This window comes from Danio aesculapii, chromosome 4, assembly GCF_903798145.1.
Source record: "Danio aesculapii chromosome 4, fDanAes4.1, whole genome shotgun sequence".
NCBI classification, from domain to species: domain Eukaryota; kingdom Metazoa; phylum Chordata; class Actinopteri; order Cypriniformes; family Danionidae; genus Danio; species Danio aesculapii.
The window spans coordinates 2,079,328-2,102,921 of NC_079438.1; the positions used below are offsets into that span (position 1 = coordinate 2,079,328).

The following is a 23,594-nucleotide window of genomic DNA, read 5'->3' on the forward strand; positions in this document are numbered from 1 at the left end:
AATATTCTGATGATTTTGAATCTTGCACTTAACAAATATTAAACTATCACTGAAACTAATAAAAACTAAACTAAAACTAAGCTATTTCAAAATATAGAAACTAGTAAATCTGCCTCTAAAAACGAATTAAAACAAACTGAATATGAAAACAAAGTCAAAATGAAATAAAAACTAAAACTAATTAAAAAATCTGAAACGATTATAATCTTAGTGTGTGTGTGTGTGTGTGTTGTTCACTACTGTTTGCGCACTTAATTCTTAAATCAAGAAGCATTTTCTAGTCAAGTAAAAAAAATATGGTTTTGTTTTCAGAAACAATGTCAAAATTATTAGATTTTTTTTCGTAAAATTTGTTAAAATAATGAAAAAAATAGTTTTGGGGTTTTTGCAGTGTTCAGAGAAGGCTGTGGGACACCAAACTTGGCTTCGCTTTACTTTCACTTTCACTTTCTATTGATTTTAATAATGAACTGTTTTTGGTTACAATTGTTTAACAAATTGCGTCAGACAGGAAACGTAAGGTCATGCGTCGAGTTTCACAGGTCGCTGCGGTGCAAAGTTCAAGCTTGGTGAACTCTGACCTGCGAAATCGCATCACTTGACTGCGTGAGACCAATCGAGGATCAAAACATGACCTCTCTGGACAAAAATTTAAAACATGGACCAATCGCTCGCTTTTTAAAATGTCTAATCATCTTGTTTAATCCCGCCCCTTTTCCAAGCGACGTATGACAGAATTTCGCATTATCAAACTCTAGTGTGACCGCACCTTTATACTTGTGATCGGAGGGATTATGTGGGTTAATTGTATGGTTAGTTTCATTAACCAGGTATTAATTAACAAATTAATAAAAGGACTCCAATTAGAGGTCATCCGTCAACCTACAGTGATCTTTTTACTCATAATTACTGGCCAGAATTCATGTCTGCTCTAAAGAAAATAAAAAAGCGAAATTAGACGCACATTTCCAGCTTTTTCATTCAAAGTTGAGGCGATTTACTTTTACAAAGTGATGTGTTTTATAAATTAATTACTTATTATTGAATATAACGTTGGGACATTTTTCTTTAAGCTATCCAAAGAAACTATTAACACGACCGTTTGTATTTAATCACATTTAATGCTAAAATGTACAGATACGTTAAAGCTCAAGCCTTTATTCAGGCGAATCGCAACAGCAGCGTTGTAGCCTTATGATGTCACATCATATTACTCACATCACTATTACTCATCCTGTCCAAATTTTTATAAAAAGTAGGCAAAGATATATATATATTTACACATCAGGTTAGTCAAGTAAGTTACAACAATTTAGTTTTAATTCAGTTAACTCAGTAGGGTCTGTGCACACATAGAAAGACAGCTTTTTACCTCATTTTCTTTGCTGGCTTATTACTTTACATTTAATAGGCTGCTTTAAACATCAATCAGCCATTATGTGGTCACAACCAAGTGTTTACACCAAGCTAATATGAGTCTATATTCATTTTCTTTTGGGCTTAGTCCCTTTATTAATCAGGGGTCGCCACAACGAAATGAACCGCCAACTTATCCAGCATATGTTTTACCTAGCGGAACATATGCTTTCCAGCCACAACCCAACACTGGGAAACACCCATACACTCTTGCATTCACACACATACACTACGGCCAATTTAGCTTATTCAATTCTCCAATAGCACATGTGCTTGGCTTGTGGAGGAAACCGGAGCACCTAGAGGAAACCCACACCAACTCAGGGAGAACATACAAACTCCACACAGAAATACCAACTGACCCAGCCGGGACTCGAACTAGTGACCTTCTTGATGTGAGGCAATCGTGCTACCCACTGCACCACCGTGATGCCCAGGAGTCTGTATATAACACTACAAACAATGAGGCAAAGATAAATAATAAATCACGTAATGCTGTGCGGTTTAAAAGGGTAACTAGTGTATATAGCGACAGCAGCAGACGGTGTCGTTCCCTGTAGTGGTGGGCACGATTAAGACAAATGCCAAATACTGTTTTACAGGGGCAGTTTTAGGATGTTCATTTCAGGGAGGCTCAGCTCCTTAAGGATTTTAAATTAATACAATGTTTGACTAATATGGCTGTAAACTAAACTAGCAGTATTCCAGCACATAGACAGGCATAGACATTTGAGTCCTGAATGAGCCAAAAAGGCTCAACACAGCTGTTTACTGTAGTACAAATCACTTTCTAAACTCAAGTACATTTTTACCATGTATTAAATTAATAAAACTGGCACTTTTTAAAATCAAAATGGCGTAAATATGAACATAAAAATGTACAGGCTAATTTACATATTTCACTATCATAATATGTCATAATAGGAAATCATTTTTAATCCGATACAACACACAATGTTTCACTCTGATGTCTGATATTGTAATGTGAAGCGAGGGTGGAAAGGAGTGCGGATCCAAATGCAGGTTTTATTAGCAGGATGGTCAGGCAAGCAATGGTCAACACAGGGGTAAACAGATGTATACAGGGAATCCATAGTAGTGGTCATAAAACAGGCGAGCGGTCAGAACAGGTGCACAGCAGACAAAAATAAACAAACAAAACAAAGCTAAGGTCAAACACGGAAAGGAAAACACGTTGTAATGTTCACAATCAGTTGATCAAGACTCAGCATCTTCTGTGTGTTTGTGTGCTGTATAAATAGTCCAGTAATCAGTCCATAAGCAGCTTCAGCTGCGAGTGTAATCGAACAGGATCAGGAACTGGTGTATGTGTGTGGTGCATCACTGGATCTTGTAGTTTTTGAAATGGCGGATTTGTAGTCCGTTAGCGATCTGTGTATATACCAGTGATCTGCACAGGCTGGATCGCTGGTGACCGTGACAGATATGCAGTTTAAATGACTACATTCACTGAGTGCTTCTGTCGCCGTGTTTAATCCTGTCATAAATGTGTTTTATATTGATAGACAATTTTGAAATAAACAGCGAAATGTTTGTTAAGAGTTGCAAGAATCTGCTGGATGAAACAGCTGTGATGATGAGGGAAGCGCTGAGGAAACAGTAGATGAGGAAACCCAACTGCACCTCCATGACATGGAAGTCATGGGCGCCACTGGCCAGTTCGGGCCCTACGACATGAATTTTTTGCTAGGCCCTCCAAAGTGAAGACAAGGACGGGGGGGAAGTAACTCCTGGGGCCCTTAGAATCGTCCTAACTTCCCCCACATAGCGGCGCCCCTGATTGAGGTACAAGTGATACAAGTGTTTCTACAGCAACGAACTGCAGATATAACAAGCTATCCATAAACACACACCTTGTGCTCTTGCTCTGCAAAGATGTGGTTTGCTAATTAAATGATAAACGAGTTAAAAACAGAGCAGAAGTCTGAGTTTCGCAAGAGTTTTAGGGGGGTTAAAGTGACGTCCATACTGTTTTTTAATTTAACCTGAATGTTTCACAAGACATCATTCAGTTGACTTGCCATCTTCGAAAAATTCACAAAATTTTCTCAGAGCTACTGCGGTTGCCAGGGGGCGAGGAATGGCTCAAGATAAACAAAAATGCACCCATTGCAACAAAGATAAGTTAAAAAACATTTGTTAAACAGTTAAAGGGGACATGAATTTGCAAATAAGGGAAGCCTAATCAGCAAAACGAGTATATGCAATTATTGATCCTCTCAAGTTGTAATACCCAAACAGCTTATGAAAAAAAAAAAAAAAAAAATAACTTGCCAACCCAAACAAGGTTTCAAAATGACAATTTTTTGACATTGAGAGACACTGACAATGCTCTAAACAGTTTATATTTAATACCTTGTGGATAGACCAAGCACTGCAGACGAAGTGAGAAAAAAAAAAAAATTCTTAGATTGCAAAATTAGATCATCAAAAGTCCACATTTTATGTTTGGTTGCGGGATCATTTGTACTTGGCAAATAAAACGTTACATTAATCTGCAAATGTGTCACTGCATGGAGTCTTTAAGACTATTGTAAACCATTTAAAAAAATGGACAGGGATGACAATGCAGAGGATTAATTTCTTCGATAAAAGATGCAATAATCAATAAAAAGGCAAGTTATAAAACTGAGATCCACACATAACGGCATTTAGATCGTTTTATTGACATAAAGTAAACGTGACTCAGGAAACAGAACACAAGTATCTAGGACTTCACTTGCTGCAACAGTCTGAACAACTTCTGGGATGAAGGCCTACTATTTTGAGCAGGTCCAGGAGCATTTTGACCCGTGACAGACTGATAATCCACCTGTAGTGGAGATACAAGTTCAGGTTGAACTGACTGAAACACAGACTCATGGTTTGACACTACTGGACTGCTCAATGCTTGGGAACTTGATGGCACAAGCACTGAAGAGGTCTGAAATCCAGGCTGTAAGACGGTCTCATAACTTGTTAGTACCAGAGGCTGGTAGCTGGACTGCACTGGCACACCAGAGGAAGAGGAGCTGGACTGAGTGAGAGACTGACTAATGGGCAGCATTTGAGGCAGGGAAACAAACTGCCCTGGAACAGGAGATACCTGATATTCAGCAAGAGAGACGGTCTCTGAACTTGACGGTGCCAGGGGCTGGTACATGGGTTCCACTAGCAAAGCTTGGGGAGTGTAGCTTGGCCGAGATGGAGACTGCTGGACAGATAGCACTTGAGCTGGTGTTAAAATGGATTGGAGAGTTGATGTGAGGGGTCTGGGATGGTTGGGCTTTACAGGTGCCTGGTGGCTGAACTGTACAACAGGTTTGGTGTGCAGAGTTAGGGCTGGAAGACTGGCTCTAGGTGGAGACCGAAACCTCGACTGGTAACCGTGCTGAGGTAACTCTTGGCATGAATAAAGCTTGGAGCCGATCTGGTGAACCGCATGAGACTTCACTGGCTTGATAAGGGGTTGCCCACTCTGCTCGACAACATACTCATAGGTGGATAGTCCTGCTTGCTGGCTGATCGGTTGGGCTACAGATAAGCTGACATGTGCTGGCTGTTGGAGATTGGGCTCGGCCACAAACTGGTAGCTGATAGGTCCTGGCTGGGCCTCTGATTGGGATCCGACCTGCACCAGTTGCTTACCATTGGAAAGAGACACCGATTGATAGCTGGCTTCTGCTTGTTGAACAGTCGGTTGGGCTACAGACTGGTAGTTGATTTGTGCTGGTTGGACAACAATTTGGGGCACAGACAGGTAGCTGGTTTGTCCTGGCTTCTGGGAAGCAGACTGGGCCTCTGATTGGTAGCTGGCTTGTACTGGTATTTGGCTAGTGGACTGCACTACAAAACTAGAACTCGGTGTATGGAGCGTACTTGTACTGGATGGAAGCTGGGACCCAAACTGAGGTCTACCTTTTTGGGGCTTAAAAAGAGTGAGGCCACTGGGCTGAGCCGTAAAGGCAAAACCACCATGTACTGGTTGCTGGTTATTTGACTGGGAAATAGATTGGCTTGTCTGAACTAGCTGCTGGCTGGAGGCCTGAGCCACAGAGGTGTCAACTGCCTGTTGAATAAGTTGGCTGCTGGGCTGGACCACAGAGATGTCAACAACATGTGGAGCCTGCACATCACTTGGTTGATTTACAGTCTGGCCATTGGACTGGCTGACAAGTTCATAGCTAGACACTGCTAGGCTGCTTGGCACACTGCCATATTGTAATATTTGCAAGCTAGGATGTGATGCATGCTTCTCTTCTGGTTTAAGAGGCTTCAAAGTGTTGAATGTTGGATTTTGAACTGGTCTGGAACCAAAAACAATATTGGGACCAGATAGGTGGGGTTTACCTCTCAGAGGCTTATGGGGTCTTCTACCGGCATGCACTGCAGACTGGGAACTAGACTGTGGTAGTTGTCCACTGGACAGGGACAACTGCAGAGGGCTAGACAGAGCTACGGTTCCAGAACTTGCTGGTTGCTGACTGTTGGAATGGGGGACAGTCTGCATTTGGGCAGTTAGCAGCACTGGCTTAGGAACAGAGTAACTGCTCTGCTGCAATGGCATCAAGACAGAAGAACTGACGACTTCAGATCCTTGAACATTAGTTGACGGACTCCCATCATACCCAGACACGCCAATACTCACTGCATTTCCCACAGTACCATAAACAAGACTACCACTTCCAGTAGAATCAACACCAGATCCCTGAAGTTCACTTGTGGAAGAATCAGAGCCCGGTTTCTCAACTGTAACGAGAACGCCTGAAGAGCCAGTCTGAGAACTGTAGCTTCCCGCATCATAGCCCCCTTTAACTGCAGCACTGTAAATCGATCGCTTGCTGGGATTATTAGGTCCAGGATCACATGCACCAAGGGCTAAAAGTACTGCAAAGCAATAACTGCAAAACAACAACAGCCATTTAATAAATGTTAAACTACACTCAAAAACAAACCTATCTTAAAACAACATACCTTAAAATCCACATTGTTGCTGCACCCATAGTAAGTCAAGTCAAACCAACCATCCACTACTGTCACCAAATAAAACTACAAAATTAAAAGAAAAGCTTTCAACACACCATGTGGAGCTGCTTCTGCTCTGCTCTTTCTATAGTGTCTGCAACTAGTGATCAGTTGTTTCAGGAGTCACTAATGGATCATTATTAGTTTCAGCTGTCTATTGTCAGGTGTTACACATTATGTTCACGGTATGTCAGGTGACTCAAACAAAATAGAAAACCTGATACATTTTTCCAAACAAATGTGCTGTTAAAAGTATAGTGATGGTGAAATAGAATGATTTGTGTTGTGTTCATCAAAAGTACACGTTTTTTATATAAATAAAAGTTGCTTATTAACTAATTTACTGAGATTATTTTCCTGATTAACTGCATGTCAGGTTGGCCAGTTAATTCAGATGTATTGTGAGGAAATATCTTGCAGAACCATTCCTGTGGTGAAAGTTGTATTCAGCTGTGTGTCAGCACCATTTACACAGATGTGTTTAAACTTAGACAAAACATCAAATGTGTTAGAACACTGACACTACGGTACATTATTAGTAGTAGTAGTAATCAAACCATACATTTTACTTTGAACAGTTATTCATTTCAGATGGATAAAAAAGTGCTATATTTAGTTATTTTAGCATATTCAGCATGAAGCAGATACATTTCAGGCTATTGTGATTCTATTGTAGACTTAAATCATTATTTCCAACCTGAAAAGAACATGAACTTAAAAGTTAGCATATACAGACTTGCCGTAAGACTTAATAGGACCATATTATCCTCGTTTTTGAAGATTGCTTGCAATAAATTAATTTCTGTGATCAGTAAAATATCGTTCTGAGGAAGTCCACAACAAATATATTTTATAGTGAATGAAAAAACGAAAACTACAACTGAAAAAACATTTTTGGTAACAGAAAAAAAAAAAATAAAAATGAGTTTAAAAAACGAACAGAAACTGCATTATGTACATAAAGTAACTGAAACGAACTAAAACTTTAGCAAAAAAGTCCTTCGTTTTCGCTTTTGTAAATGTATTTAATACATAAGCATTTCAGATGTAAATCTATTTACTTCGCGCTGCCAGTTTTACGTCAGGTGTTTGACCCGTACGGCACATCGAAGTCTGTAATCCTGCTGCCATTGGCCAGATCAAACCGGTCCTTCTCCAGTCATCCTCGCTGTTGCTCCCGTGACACAAACAACGACTCGAACTGAATCATTTGAAACATTTCGCGTCTCATATAAACACTTAAACACAAAGACTTACTTTTTTAACATGCCTGATACCCCTACCACTGGTTTTAGCTGGTTCTTTGCTGGTCATGAGCTGGTTTAAGCAAATTGTTTGCTGGTCATATGCTGGTTTCTGCTGGTCATGGGCTGGTTTAAGCTTGTTCTTTGCTAGTCATGAGCTGGTTCCTGCTAGTCATGTGCCGGTTTAAGCTGTAAGCTGGTTCTTTGCTGGTCATGAGCTGATTCATTGCTGGTTATGAGCTGGTTCATTGCTGGTCATGAGCTGGTTTAAGCTGGTTCATTGCTGGTTATGACCTGGTTCCTGCTGGTCATGTGCTGATTTAATCTGTAAGCTCGTTCTTTGCTGGTCATGAGCTAGTCCTTGCTGGTTCATAAGGTGGTTCTTTACTGACCAGTATATGACCAGCAAAGAACCAGCTTAAACTAGCTCATGACCAGCAAAGAATCAGCTTAAACCAGAACTTGACCAGCAATGAACCAGCCTAGACCAGCAAAGATCCAGCTTAAATTAGTTCATGTCCAGCAAAGACCCAGCTTACAGCTTAAACCATCATTCTGTATCAATTCCATCATTCTACTACAGAAAGATGTTTGAATCCAAATCTTTATTATAAAATTATTAGTACAGCATTAGTTCTGCATTCTGTTTGTGTTGCTCTGACAAGAACCCTTCTGAAACGCTAACTGGCAGTGGGGTTTCTATGTTCCTAGAGTTTCTTCACGGGAAATCAGAAATACGTGAAATGCTACCTTAATGCACAAGTAGCTCAAACTTGCTCATTCAGAGGCAGGAAGCAGTGGATGCGCAACAACTTTAATCATAAGGTAAACACAAAACAAAAGTTTCCTTATGGACACTTGTAAAACACACACAAATGGGCTCCATGTTCATATCGCCTCTGGGCGTCTTCTTCAATGTGCGCTGCATTGACAGTTTTGCGCTTGAGCGCCTCCAAGTGGTGTTTACTGTAACTTCAGCAGCTCCGTGTGCGTGAACAAAAGTGCCAATCTGATTGGTGGAGAAGGTTTTGATGTGGCACGTCAAGAAACGAGCATGAGTCGTTTCTTAAAAAAATTACGTTTTTTACGCCTTTTACGTCTTGTGCGTTGGTGTGCACGATCACATTGGCGGCCTTTATTTAGTCACAAGGCATTAAACGTCAATGGAAAACGCAAGCAAAAAGTGTCCCGGTGTGCACGGGCCTTTACATGTCACAATGACACAGGGTGCAAGAACTGTGATTGGCCGGCTATGTAGTGGTGACAAGTGTAGGCAAGACATTTAACAAGAGACAGCAAGGATCATGCTTCTGTCAGTGGAGCTGCAATGAGGATTTCCAGGGCTATCTCTGAATAGATCAGGGGTGCTCAAAGCTGTTCCTGGAGAACTACCTTCCTGCAGAGTTCCGATCTAACCTTGATCAAACACACCTGAACCAATTAATTAGGACCTGAACAGCACTTGATAATTACAGGCAGGTGTGTTTGATATGGGTTGGAGCTGAAATCTGCAGGACAAGAGATCTCCAGGAACAGGGTAGAGCATCCCTGGAATAGATTGATTGCATTTAACCATTACAATAAAGACCTTGATGATGTGGGAATATAAATTTGCATAATCTAGTTCAAAATTAGCAATAATCTATATATAACTTAAAAGTTATATTCTTTGTTTTTCAATTAGCTCAAATCATTCAAAACTCTAATTAGGGTGTGACAGAACTTAAAATCTCTTGGTTTCCTGAGCACTGTCTCCAAAGTAAGGCAAATTGTCAGTTTCAAAGCACAGTTGTGTCTATTGTCTAACAAATGGTAAAGTAACCCTTTTAAAGCGGGTCAACTGGCCCCAGTAAATCATTTGCACACTTTGTTTTCATGCTAAAATGTATCGTGAATGGGTTCTTATATGCTGATGAGATCGGGGCTGGAAAGGCAATTTACCCTGCAGACAACAACACTTCATTGGCATGCTTTGCTTAGGACTGTCTCCACGCATAAGTATCAATGTCTGTAAAAATGTATTGAAAACTGAGAGTCTGCTGTACCAGTTCAGAGTTCTTTCGATGCTGAGGTCTTCTTATTAAAGGATTCTGCTTTAAAGATACCCGAAAAGTTCTCCCTTTTTTGGCTCGTCTTGGAATTTCACAACAGTTTTGGTGCCGTGAACCAGACAGAGAAATTCACAACAAATGACTTTAAAAGGATTGTAGGTACCTTCCTCGAATACTCGTTAGGTGTTGGTGGTGTGATAAAGTACTGCAATATGAACCTTATTTAATTGAAACTGAATATGTCTTAAAAAAAAGACATCTGGGACTGTTTAATAAATCTGAAGGCAAGTTCAGAGAAGGGTACAATTCTTTAGTATAAAAACCTCTCAGCTAGGGTGTGAACGAGGCCTTACTTTCACACAAATACGCATTATCTGGTGCCATTTTAAATTGCTGAGCCATTGAAATCTCTTTCCACACAAGCAACACAAATAAGGTCTGAATTTGGCATGACTTTTCACGTGTATCTGTAAGTGTGACGCCAAAATAAATGTTTTATCGCACTGATCGCAATTAAACCACCTTTTCCCAGAGCGACCAGGCAAGTGTGTGAAACTCTTCTCGCGCTCAAGACATTTAAAAGGACTTTTTCCAGTGTGAAGCTTCAGGTTTCTCGAATTAGTGAAACTCTTTCGGCACGTGAAAGCCTTCTCTTTAGTTAATAAATGATTCTTAAGGCGCTTTATGTCTCTGAAAGTTCCTCCACGCTGAAGACATTTAAAACCGTTTTGTTTGTGTGTGTGTTTGTTTGAGTGAATCCTCATGTGCTGATTAAGGTTTCCTGTGAATCTGAAGCTCTTTCCACACTGGAAACATACAAAAGGCCTTTCTCCGGTGTGAATCCTCTTGTGAGTCTCGAGGGTCACTTTACGCCTGAAACTCTTTCTACATTGATCACATGGGAACGGCTTTTCTCCGGTGTGAATCTTCATGTGGGTGCCAAGAGAGGCTTTACGTGTGAATCTCCGTCCACACAGACCACACTTGAAGGGTTTCTCTCCGGTGTGAATCCTCATGTGGTTCTCAAGGGCTCCTTTACGTGTGAACCTCCGTCCACACTGACCGCACGTAAACGTCTTCTTTCCGCTGTGACTCCTCATGTGGGCATTGAGGTTGTTCTTGTGCGTAAAGCTTTGTCCGCACTGACAGCAGCTGTACGGCTTTTCTCCGGTGTGGATTCTCATGTGAACTTTCAGGTTGATTTTCTGCGTGAAGCTTTTCCCACATTGTTGGCAGCTGACAGAGTTTTCTCCCGTGTGAATCCCCATGTGGACCTTAAGGTTTCCTTTCTGCGTGAAACCTTTTCCACACTGTTGGCAGCTGAAAGGCTTCTCTCCGGTGTGAATCGTCATGTGGACATCCAGCTTTTTCTTTTGATCGAAACTCTTTCCACACTGGCTACAGGAGACGGGACTTTTAGATTTGCTCTTCGGAGATGTTTTTTGTGAGGAAGTCCTTTCAGTCTGTGTGCATTTTGTTCCCGTTATTAAGCCATGATAGGTCTCAAGCTGATCGTTATCATCCATTTCAGTAAAATCTTGCTCCTCTTTCAACGCCATCAGGCCTGACGTGAAAAAAAGACAAAACTTAATTTCATTGTATAATACAGGAGTCACCAATCTCGTTCCTGGAGGTCCGCTGCCCTGCAGGGTTTAGCTCCAACTTGCCTCAACACACCTGCCTGGGTGTTTCAAGTATACCTAGTAAGACCTTGATTAGCTTGTTCAGGTGTGTTTGATTAGGGTTGGGGCTAAAATCTGCTAGACACCGGACCTCCAGGAACAAGTTTGGTGATCCCTGGTATACTAGTACAAAGCAGCAGATATCATAACTCACTAAAACATCTAAATGAACATACTAGATCCTACACCAGCTAAGATGCTGAAGCAGGTACTAACAAAAATACATTAAATCTGGCACTTATCAAACACATCGCGACTCAGTAAAATGATGGGTTACAGGGGTAACCTTGTTCTGTGAATGAAGTCAACACGCCACAGTATGGGTCAGCTTCACTATGTGGGAGCTGTCAGGGTGTCAATTTAACCACACCCTACTTGCAATCACAGTCTATAAATATAGGTGCAAAGCAGCCGGTGCTTCCTCTTTTTGCAGACTAGCAACAAGAGTGCTCCCTGAATGTCTGTGTTGACTTCATTCACAGAACGAGGTTACTACGGTGGCCAGGAAGTGCAAAACAACATTACAAAGTGTGAAACACTTTTACGAAGTTCGAGACAAATTTACATTTTGAAAAACGTTTTTACCTATCATAAGACACAATTACATAGGAAAAAGATTTTACCAAGGACAAAACAAATTGACAGTTTAGAAAAAAATAAACAAGGAGCAAATCAATTTTACCAGTCCCGGAACAAATTTACAATTACAGATTCCTTACGGAAAGGGAATGTACCACACACCGGAAGTGACGCCAAAGGTACCACACACCGGAAGTGACACGGAATGTACCACACACGAGAAGTGACGCCAAAGGTACCACACACCGGAACTGACGCCAAAAGGGACCACACACCGGAAGTGACGCAGAATGTACCACACACCGGAAGTGACGCCAAAAGGGACCACACACCTAAAGTGACGCAGAATGTACCACACACTGGAAGTGACGCCAAAGGTACCACACACCGGAAGTGACGCCAAAGGTACCACACACCGGAAGTGACGCAGAATGTACCACACACCGGAAGTGACGCCAAAGGTACCACACACCGGAAGTGACGCCAAAAGGTACCACACACCGGAAGTGACACAGAATGTACCACACACCGGAAGTGACGCCAAAGGTACCACACACCGGAAGTAACGCAGGGAAAAGTGTTGTTGTCATTTGTGGTTAGTGAGGTAAATTCGTGCTGTAGAGTACATGGCATAAATAAAGTTTATGGTGACTGAACATGGACTGCAGTCGAGGGTTGTTTTGCCCGTTTTGTGGCAAACACAAGAGCAGCTTAATGTGGTTTTGCTTTATGTGTGGTCGGTGTTTGGAGTTTCTAAAGGACGCGGACCAGACAGAAACACCAGACATACTGCATCAATGTGTTCAATATTTTAAAGAGGGCCACTCGTATGCTGTTATCGAGGACATGATGTCAAGTCTACACGGTGTAAACATCTGCTTGAGGACTCTTAAAAGTAAACAGAACAAAGCTGGTGTTACAGTTTAACTGGTGGCCGTGTTAACTGGTGACCCTTTCCAGATGTAAACTATTCATGTTTGCAGATTCGTCACTTTTTCACACCAACAAAAAATGCCCATACCAAATAAATATTCTTATTACTGGGTGTCAGTGTCATTGTAAACATTATTGATTTTAATATTTGTGTGGCAGAACAGTATATAACCAAAATTAATGTAAAGAAATAATTATAATTGACGTCATCAACGGGATTCGAACCCAAGTCAAAAGCGTCAGCGTGAGTATCAATCGACCTATCTGAGCTACTCGGGACTACACGTTGAGGGCTGGTTTTTGATATTTTTTTCAGTCAACACATGTCGTGCTGTAGTTGTGAATTCATGTTAACTTGTTTCCATGTACTCCCACGCTAAAATTATCTCAGAATAGCTCTAAATGACAAAACAATGTTTTATTGCAGTTAGTCAAACCATGATTTTTATAGTTGTAGACACATGTTAACCTGATACACGAGCTGATATTTTCCAGGGTGTGGTACCTTTGGCATCACTTCCGGTGTGTGGTACATTCTGCGTCACTTCCGGTGTGTGGTACCTTTGGCGTCACTTCCGGTGTGGTACCTTTGGCGTCACTTCCGGTGTGTGGTACCTTTGGCGTCACTTCCGGTGTGTGGTACCTTTGGCGTCACTTCCGGTGTGTGGTACCTTTGGCGTCACTTCCGGTGTGTGGTACCTTTGGCGTCACTTCCGGTGTGTGGTACCTTTGGCGTCACTTCCGGTGTGTGGTATATTCCGCGTCACTTCCGGTGTGTGGTACATTCCGCGTCACTTCCAGTGTGTGGTACATTCCCTTTCCATAAGGAATCTAATTGTAAATTTGTTTCGTGACTGGTAAAAGCGTTTTGCTCCTTGTTCATTTTTACACTTTGTAATGTTGTTTTGCACTTCCCAGCCTTTGTAAAAGAAGGCCTTTGTAAAATTAAAAGTTTAATTTATGTAATGTATATACCTACATTGTTATAGCTGGGTTCTTGCACCATTTCCACCAAAATTTAATGCTTTTTAGGACCTTTTTAAGACCTCAACAAATATAATTTAAGACCCAAAAATTTCATAATTTCTTTGGAATAGGCTACGCAATTTAATGTCCTCTTTAGATTTAAAGATAACCCACAGTACCTGCCTTTTGGGTGTCTGGCGGTGAAAAGAAACATTTATAGCTGACTGTGAGGTGTTGTTTGAACTAGAACTGTAATCGGGCCATAAAAGTTAGACCCGATAGGGCCCGAGCCCGACAAGTACATATTGATTGACAGCTTTTAAAAAGCCTGAACCTGTTTATAGCCCGACATTATTCAAATGTGCACACGCACACAGCTCTTTTGCCCTTTTTCATGAATGAGTCGTTTATATGTCTTAACATTACTTATTCAGAACATAGGCTATAGTCCACTTGGAAGTTGGAACAAAACATAAGTCCTCTGTAACATCTTAACATCTCAGCACTCTAATAGGTCTGGGTACATACAATTGGCCTTTAAATTGGCCAACACACCAATAAAAATAAGTCTTTCTTAACAAATTAAATTAAAATAAATGATGACGGGTATTAGGCAATAATGAAATTAAGATAAAGGCTCTGTGGGATTTGTTTTGCCACTTCTCTTCACAATCACGCATCCGGTAAGTGACTCCCTTCAGATTTTTTAATATATGATCGCATTCATCAGACCACTGTTCTGTCGTGGCAAACGTACACCTCTTGACTCGTTCACTGTCAATAAAATGTGACCCTCATAACTGTCAACTTTTGGAAATTGAGAGATTTATTCGTCACATTAAATGTGAATAAATAAGCTTTCCATTGGTGTATGATTTGTTACGACAATAGCTGCGTCCCAAATCGCATACTTATGCACTACTCTACGCCATTTTGTAGTGTAAGTAGTGCATTCACATTGAAAACTCTAATAATAATAATAATAAGTGTACTTTAAATACCCGGATGATGCACTTATTCAACCGCTAAAATGAAGTGTGGATAGTTGGACACTTCACGCACTCAACGACCACAGTTTTGCTTACGTAGCGGAAGGGGCGGAGCATTCGGACGCTCATGTTGGATTACTTTATATATTTTTAGTTGTGAAAGTAAAATTCTCCTCTGAGAGTGATTATAGCGCCTCCTGATGGTGAATGCGTTTATACCTCATGGCGGGTATTATTCGGTGCTTTCGTCATTCATTGCGCTAATTTGGCAACCGTCAAACGTCATCAGGGAATTGGTTTGAATTTCCGCTTAGTAAAAAAAACATTAGCGCTCCGTGTGCTATTTGAACATCTACAATCATAAAATAATCTAAATAATGAGCCAAATCTCCTTTAAAACTGTCTAAATGAAATGTTTAGCAATGCATATCAGTAATCAAAAATTGATTTCTGATCGATTTATAGTAGACAATGAGCAAAATATCCTAGAAATATGTGTGCAACATACCATGGTCCAAGGTCACAAATATGGTTATTTTATCAGCTTCTCCCATCTCTGATTGGCTGATTCAATTGTTGTTGCTACAACCAATCCCATCTCCTCTGCTACCTGATTGGTTGCTACTCCCCCCAAGTTCCAGCCAATCCCGGCATGCCACCTGGCCTTTAAAAGGTTTTCAGTTGGTTAGTTCAGGAGCAGAATCTCTAACTCTTTGCGCGGCACTTTGCTCTATTGATTGTTGTATTGTGGCTTGTTTGGTTTGCTTGGTTAGTGTTTGATAGTTTGTTATCCCCATTTCCAGTATTGTTCGTCATCGTTTAATTTACACTTTGTTATTGTTCAAGTTTGTTGCTGTCTGTTCTTACCTTTTTGTCTCGCCATAACCTCATGTTTCCCTGTGAGTTTAGAAAGACTGGCAGGTAAGTACGTCACGTGACATCCATATCAGCACGTAGGTTAACATTTGTCTAGACCAGGGATGGGCAAACTCGATCCTGGAGGGCCGGTGTCCCTGCATAGTTTTGCTCCAACCCTAATCAAACACACCTGCTTGTAGCTTTCTAGTGATCTTTAAGACACCAATTAGGGTGTTCAGGTGTGTTTGATTAGTGTTGGAGCAAAACTCTGCAGGGACACTGGCCCTCGAGGATCGAGTTTGCCCATGCCTGGTCTAGACACACCAGGTAAGAGGGTGTATGCCAACCAGTGTATTTTTGGTTTAAAGTGTTAGGACGTCATTGATGAAGACTTTTTCATATCTTGTTTATTAGATTAGGTTTAGAGGGGATTTGTTGTGACTATTAGTAAGACTGTTTGGTTTTATTTATAAATGTCTAACACTTCATTGTCTTTAACCTTGTATATTTTGTAAATCCCTCACTCACTGATTCACCCTCACTTTTTGTAAATAAAACCACTTATTTCTGCTGTCCATCCTTTATCCCAATTTGGTTTTGAGTTTTTGCAATAACCAGTTCCTCAGTTAAATGTGCAACCCCACTCTCCTAAACAAAAAGGGGTTGTAACAATATAATGATTAATAAATAAACACCCTAGCAACTGCCTAGCAACACCTTGGCAATAAATAAAATCTCAAATTTGCACACTTTCATATAGAAAGTCTTGTCTTTTAGATGATATCCCATGGTTCAAACCATTAAATCTGAATAAATAAGCTTTCCACTGATGTACGATTTGTTAGGACAATATTTTGCCATGCCAAACCTATTTGAACATCTACAATCAAAAATAAAAATGGAAATATTGAGTAATTCTCTAACCTTTTAACCTGCGCCCCGTTTTTGAGCATTTTCCGGAAAACGACTTGCCCAAATAAAAATGTCTGTAGCTCTTGAACCCTGTGGTCTATGTTCACAAGTCTGGTTTTGTTTGAAACTAGACAAAGGCTAGTTTGGTACCCAAGGGTCAAAATAGTAAAGAAACAGAGTAAAACATAGGTGAAAATGAATTGCGGTTAGTTTCGATGAAAAATAGATGTGACTATCAGGATAATAGCATGGAAACACCAGAAAGGTAAAGCTGAATGTCTGACTATGTTTTGATTCCAATTTCATGACGATACTCCCAAAAATGTAGCTTCTGTAAGCTTATATTTTTACAAAGTCTAGGCGTCCTTTCCAAAAAGCCATCTGGAAACTCCAAATAGACACCCGGTAACCAAATGACTCAAAAGTACATAATGCATATATGCATATCAATTCAAAACTGTTCTGCCTACAAAACTGTCTACATAAAGCAATGCATATTAGTAATCAAATTTGATTTCTGATAGATTTAAAGTAGACAATGAGCAAAATATCCTCATGGAGTATGATCCTCTTCACTTAAAATTCGAATGATTTTTGGCATGAAATGAAAAAGCAATCATTTTGACTCAAAGTGCATCTTTGGCTCTTGACAGAAATATGTGTGCAACATATGGCTGGATTTGCGGTCCAAGGTCACAAATATGGTTATTTTATCGGCTTCTGTTTTTTCATTATGTAGCCTATGATCTAAGTTAACTACTGAGCAATGGCTAAAAGGTCATACTCAAGTAAAAGTACCATTACTTGCCTAAAAATGTAATGCGGGTAAAAAGTATCAGTTGTGAATATAACTCAAAGTATGAGTAAAAAGTAGCCCTTTCAAAAGTACCCAAGAGTAGTGAGTATCACGCTGTTAAAAGCTGATGCGTTTACATGTAATTTGTGGATGTGTGTAAACGTAACATTCTGTAGTGCATTTAGTTATTGCCCAGCAGGCACACAACGTCATAAGACGTTATTATTATGTTAGATTTAGGTTGTGACGTCAGGTGACCAAAATTCAACGTCTAGCCAGCGTCTAGGGACAACGTTATTTTAATGTCCAATAATGACGTTGATATTTGGTCGATTTTAGGTTGTTAGAAAGTAAATCCAACGTCGACCCAACATCTAAAACCAACATTATATCGACATCACATACTGACATTTATTCGTCAGGTAGTGCAACCAAAATCCAACGCCTGATAAATGTCAAGAGTGGTAACGTCCACACAACGTCAAGCTGTAACATCATTAGACGTTGATATTTGGTTGGTTTTAGGTTGGACGTTGGCCTGCTGTTGAGTTCTGACGTCAAGCCGATTTTCATTTCCAAACAAAATGGAACGTCCCCATGACGATGGAGTACAACGTCTATCTGACGTCATGTTGACGTCTTGTGCCTGCTTGTGCATGTTGACGTCCTTGTGAAAGTAGCATTTTCAAAAGTACCCAAGAGTAGTGAGTATTACGCTGTTAAAAGCTGATGCGTTTACATGTAATTTGTGGATGTGTGTAAACGTAACATTCTGTAGTGCATTTAGTTATTGCCCAGCAGGCACACAACGTCATAAGACGTTATTATTATGTTAGAATTAGGTTGTGACGTCAGGTGACCAAAATTCAACGTCTAGCCAGCGTCTAGGGATAACGTTATTTTTATGTCCAATAATGACGTTGATATTTGGTCGATTTTAGGTTGTTAGAAAGTAAATCCAACGTCGACCCAACATCTAAAACCAACATTATATTGACGTCACATACTGACATTTATTCGTCAGGTAGTGCAACCAAAATCCAACGTCTGATAAATGTCAAGAGTGGTAACGTCCACACAACGTCAAGCTGTAATATCATTAGACGTTGATATTTGGTTGATTTTAGGTTGGACGTTGGCCTGCTGTTGAGTTCTGACGTCAACCCGATTTTCATTTCTAAACAAAATGGAACGTCTATCTGACGTCATGTTGACGTCTTGTGCCTGCTTGTGCATGTTGACGTCCTTGTGAAAGTAGCCCTTTCAAAAGTACCCAAGAGTAGTGAGTATTACGCTGTTAAAAGCTGATGCGTTTACATGTAATTTGTGGATGTGTGTAAACGTAACATTCTGTAGTGCATTTAGTTATTGCCCAGCAGGCACACAACGTCATAAGACGTTATTATTATGTTAGAATTAGGTTGTGACGTCAGGTGACCAAAATTCAACGTCTAGCCAGCGTCTAGGGATAATGTTATTTTTTTGTCCAATAATGACGTTGATATTTGGTCGATTTTAGGTTGTTAGAAAGTAAATCCAACGTCGACCCAACATCTAAAACCAACATTATATTGACGTCACATACTGACATTTATTCGTCAGGTAGTGCAACCAAAATCCAACATCTGATAAATGTCAAGAGTGGTAACATCCACACAACGTCAAGCTGTAACATCATTAGACGTTAATATTTGGTTGATTTTAGGTTGGACGTCGGCCTGCTGTTGAGTTCTGACATCAACCCGATTTTCATTTCCAAACAAAATGGAACGTCCCCATGACGTTGGGGTACAACGTCAATCTGACGTCATGTTGACGTCTTGTGCCTGCTGGGTGTTTAAAGCCATATCTTGAGGTAGTTCATTATGAGGCGATTTACCTTCTCTGTGTGATCTGATTGGACTCGCAGGACTGATTTTTCTAATCCCCATAGACAAGAAAAAATAAAGTAGTGAAGTAAAAGTACCGATACGACACTAAAAATGTACTCAAGGGATAGTAAAAGTACACATTTTTAAAACTACTCAGTAAATTCCTGAGAAAAACTACTCAATTACAGTAATCTGAGTATTTGTAATTAGTTACTTCACACCACTGCTACTGAGTTAAATTTAGAAAAGTCTTAAAATATACATAATAATACGATATACTAATTAATTATTAGTATATTTTCGGTTTTGACCCAGAATTGTCCTTTCAGTACGTCCCTAATTTAGTTATATGCAACTTGTATCATAACATTTGGCAATAAACTTAATAAACGTGTTTGTTCATGCTAGTAAAGACGTTAAATACCATCAACTATGTGACCAGTATTGTAAAGTGTTACCAAAATGTAAGAGCATCCTCTAATTGAGTTTATTTATGTGGCTGCTAAACCAATGTGTTCAGTAATGGCGTCGACAGATTCACTTGAAAAGCGTCAATAGTATTTTAGAAGCGTAAACTTGTTTCTCAAAATAATATAATACTGATTATACATTATTTATTTATATATCTTGTCATTTAATGATCTGTTCCTGTATCTGAAAAAGTAGGACTTTAAACCGGAGTTGTTTTGAATATTAAGAAACACGTCGTTCACCCAAAACTGAAAATACTGTCATTATTTACTCACCCTTTACTTGTTATAAACTTGTTTTAAAGATATTCTGAGGAAAGCTGGACACCTGTAACCATTAGCCGCGTTTCCACTATCGCGCCTAAAGCGAGCGAGCCAGGGCGAGCCAAGGCCAGTCGCATTTCCACTATCACTTCCGGGGCGTAATCGGGCCAAAGCGGGGCTTCCTTCGGGCCAGCGTCCGGCCTTTTTCGGCCCGCCGAATACCTTGGGCCAAGGAGGGCCAACTGGGGCTTCGGGGCGGGGATACGTACAAAGGCGGAGTTTTCCTGTCAGGTAGAGGAGACAAGATGCTTTCTTCCCTTACATTTGTTTTGCTATCGCGCTTGATCAACTCACTAAGAAGAAGAAAAAAATCTGTGTTGGAAGTAAATGCAGCCGAACTCGAATGTCCTTATCCAGGGATCGCTGTCTGGCCTTACACCAACAGACCACAAACAGTAAAAAAGCAATGGCTTCGGTGTTCTCCATCTTCCAGCTCTCGTAGTGATGCCAGGTTGTGTTTGTGGTTATAATTTGAGTTTTTTGTTCCCGCTGAAGTGGGCGGGTTGTGTGACGGGTTGTGTGACGTTTGATTCGGGGGACGTTCTGGGGGCGGTGTTTGCGTGACGCGCTGCGAGCGACTAGCCCGACAGTGGAAACGCGACATGATTTCGGCCTCATTTCTCAACCTCCCGGGCTATTGGCCCGGCCTGGCCCGATTAAAGCCCTGGCTCGCACTGGCCCGATAGTGGAAATGCGGCTATTGACCTCCATAATATTTGTTTTTCCTCCTATAGATGGCGATGGTTACAGGTTTCCTGCTTCCTTCAAAATATCTTCCTAAGTGTTCAACAGAAGAAAGAAACTTATAAAAGTTTGGATCCACTTGAGTAAATAGCGAGTCAATTTTCATTCTTGGGTGAACTACCCCTTTAACTTCCCTGATATTTTACCTTGTGCTTAATGGAGAATGTTTTCCTTGAAACTAATTTGATATTATTCAGTGATATCATTCGTGTCAGGCGAGTTTAACAACAAATGACTCGATTTAGCCTTGATAATGAAAACACCGACCTGTTTGCTCCTCTGTGTATTCACATTTCCCACTCAGTGGCTCTTCAATCTTCAGTTCTTCTCTCTCCTCTTTAATAAACGCCATCTGTATATAAGCAGTCACATCGGTCGTTTTGCAGGCTGTTTTCTGTGTGTTTGGACACAATGGTGTGTTAAAGATTAACATTAAAAACAGAAATGAATATAAATGAATGGATCAGCTCACTTGTCAAGCAGGGGGAACTACTTAAGTGTCTACTTAAAGGGACGGTTCACCCAAAATAATGTATTTACTCACTATTTACCCTCATGTTTCAAAACCTTTATAAGATTCTTTACTCTGTGTTGAACACTAAAGAAGATATTTTGAAGAACACGGAAAATTGATAACCGTTGACTTCCTTGAACATATTGTAATATTTAAAGGAAACTTTATCTTCCTAATGTACAATTAAAACCGATAAATTCACAAATAAAAACAAGTTCACAAACTATATCGACCCCCCCCCCCCCTACCTGCCTCTAATCTGATCGCTCAGTAAAATCTCTGTGATTGTGTACAACAGCAAGACAATAATAAACGGTCCATTTAAATGATTACACTTAAAACAATCGGTTCGCCTGTACCAGGGAAATACCTCACGCTCGCGGTGCTAAAACATTTGGTACGCAGAGGAATGATCTGCTCTCAATGCTGCAGGTGTGAGAGACGGCTGTGTGGTACTGTGCCGCCTTTGAGTGCTCTGAGGCGGGGGAGAGACCGTCGGCATCACCCGCGGCTCGCAGGTTAGGAACGGTACAGCACGAACACATGAGAGGCTCTAAAAATCTCAAGTAACACCTAAAAACATTGGCTAGTCGCTTTGTTTGAAAACTTGGGGCTAGCTAGGTCTGAAAAGTCGCTAAGTTGGCATCACTGCCAGGCAGTTTTTTTATTGAAGCACCGCGCTCACAGCTCAAGCATGTGCAGTTCAGAAGGAACGTTCCATTATTCATAGGGGGCCCCTGGTTTTGAAAAGAAGTAATAATGTTACAATCTTAACGGTTATAGACAGATTTTACAACATATGATATAAAATGTGTGAAAGTGCTATATGATTAATATAGGCTTCATTGGTCAGGGCCCCCTAATTCCCCAGGGCCCTAAGCGGCTGCTTACCTCGCTTATTGGTTAAGTCCGCCGCTGTCACCTGCCAGTGGTTACAGGCTTGTTGCTAGATTGGATATGGATGCAGCCGGAAGTTAACAAGATTTATTTCTATTATTTATGAAATTTCTCATTTATTGTATTTTATTAGTGTCTACCCCCACCCCAACCCTAAACCCAACCGTCACAGTGACTTAAAAACAGTAGTTGTACAGAGTATTATTTAAGCTATCTATTAAATTACCCAATAAATTGTATTTTTATTGTATTAACGCCTACTAAAACGCTACTATCTTAATGTGCATATCGCACTTCCGGCCGGCCGCGTATCCCATCTAGACTTTACCGTGGTTACAGGTTTCCAGCATTTTCAGTATATCTACTTGTGTTCAACAGAAGAATGAAACTCATAAAGGTTTGAAAGTGAAGGGAGAGTAAATGATGACTGGCTTTTTTTGGTGAACTATCCCTTTAAATAGAGTAGTTACACAAATTAATAAACGTCGTCAAATTAGACCAGCAGACGTCTCAATCTGGACTCAATTCATTAATTACAAAGCTTATTAATGCTCGTTTCTCTCATCATTACTTCCCAGTAGCCAAATTCATGTTTGCTATTCAGTGGTCGACATTTGAAGTGGATCATCAGCTTGACAAGTCAAACTTCTAAAAAAAAAAAAAAAACCTATTGAACACTTCTTGTCTGAGGACAATTCTGAAAACCCTTGATCCAAATCTTTCATACACAATTGAAATGTTGAATAATGGCTTTAGGTGATTAGAAAGATAAATTAGACTTACAGTTTTTCATCCTGACTTGAGGCTATTTACTCACACGAAATAACTTTAGATAAACTATTGACTTATAGAATATAACGTTCTAACACTTGTCTTTAAGTCACCAGAAGAAACTGTGAAACACGACAGAACCGTTTGTATTTTATCAGCTTTAATGCTAAAAGGCACAACTATTTTACAGCACGAACCTTTATTCAGGCGAATCACAACATGAGCGTCGCGGCGTTATGACGTCACTCGTCAAAACTACGTAAAATCCTGTTTACCCACCGTGAAAAGACATTGAATTTCACAAAAACTCTGTTTAATTCTTACTAAATTATTCTATTATTCTTAAACCGGACTTTCAATCTATCTATCTATCTATCTATCTATCTATCTATCTATCTATCTATCTATAAACTGTTTTTATCTATCTATCTATTTATCTATCTATCTATCTATCTATCTATCTATCTATCTATCTATCTATCTATCTATCTATCTATCTATCTATCTATCTACTGTTTTTATCTATCTATCTATCTATCTATCTATCTATCT

The 23,594-nt window shown here is 40.2% G+C and overlaps 2 protein-coding genes across 2 annotated transcripts; both read right to left on the reverse strand.

Moving 5' to 3' along the window:
• Positions 1-4,090: 4,090 nt before the first annotated feature.
• Positions 4,091-6,474, reverse strand: LOC130222752 (uncharacterized). Its single transcript, XM_056455286.1, has 2 exons — positions 6,391-6,474; positions 4,091-6,317 (listed from the first exon to the last, which is right to left on the reverse strand). The coding sequence occupies exons 1-2, from the start codon at positions 6,417-6,419 to the stop codon at positions 4,145-4,147; spliced, it is 2,202 nt and encodes a 733-aa protein (XP_056311261.1). The 5' UTR covers positions 6,420-6,474; the 3' UTR covers positions 4,091-4,144.
• A 1,834-nt stretch (positions 6,475-8,308) lies between these two features.
• LOC130222755 (gastrula zinc finger protein XlCGF57.1) lies at positions 8,309-23,278 on the reverse strand. The gene is made up of 3 exons (XM_056455290.1): positions 23,240-23,278; positions 21,128-21,254; positions 8,309-11,300 (listed from the first exon to the last, which is right to left on the reverse strand). The coding sequence occupies exons 2-3, from the start codon at positions 21,210-21,212 to the stop codon at positions 10,063-10,065; spliced, it is 1,323 nt and encodes a 440-aa protein (XP_056311265.1). The 5' UTR covers positions 21,213-21,254; positions 23,240-23,278; the 3' UTR covers positions 8,309-10,062.
• Positions 23,279-23,594: the final 316 nt, after the last annotated feature.

Bases quoted from the DNA above. Each gene is read 5' to 3' on its own strand.
- LOC130222752 (XM_056455286.1), bottom strand. From the start codon at position 6,419: ATGGGTGCAGCAACAATGTGGATTTTAAG. The intron at 6,318-6,390 runs GTATGTTGTTTT...GTTGTTTTGCAG, and splicing joins GCAACAATGTGGATTTTAAG to TTATTGCTTTGCAGTACTTT.
- LOC130222755 (XM_056455290.1), bottom strand. From the start codon at position 21,212: ATGGCGTTTATTAAAGAGGAGAGAGAAGAACTGAAGATTGAAGAGCCA. The intron at 11,301-21,127 runs GTCGGTGTTTTC...TTTTCACGTCAG, and splicing joins ATACACAGAGGAGCAAACAG to GCCTGATGGCGTTGAAAGAG.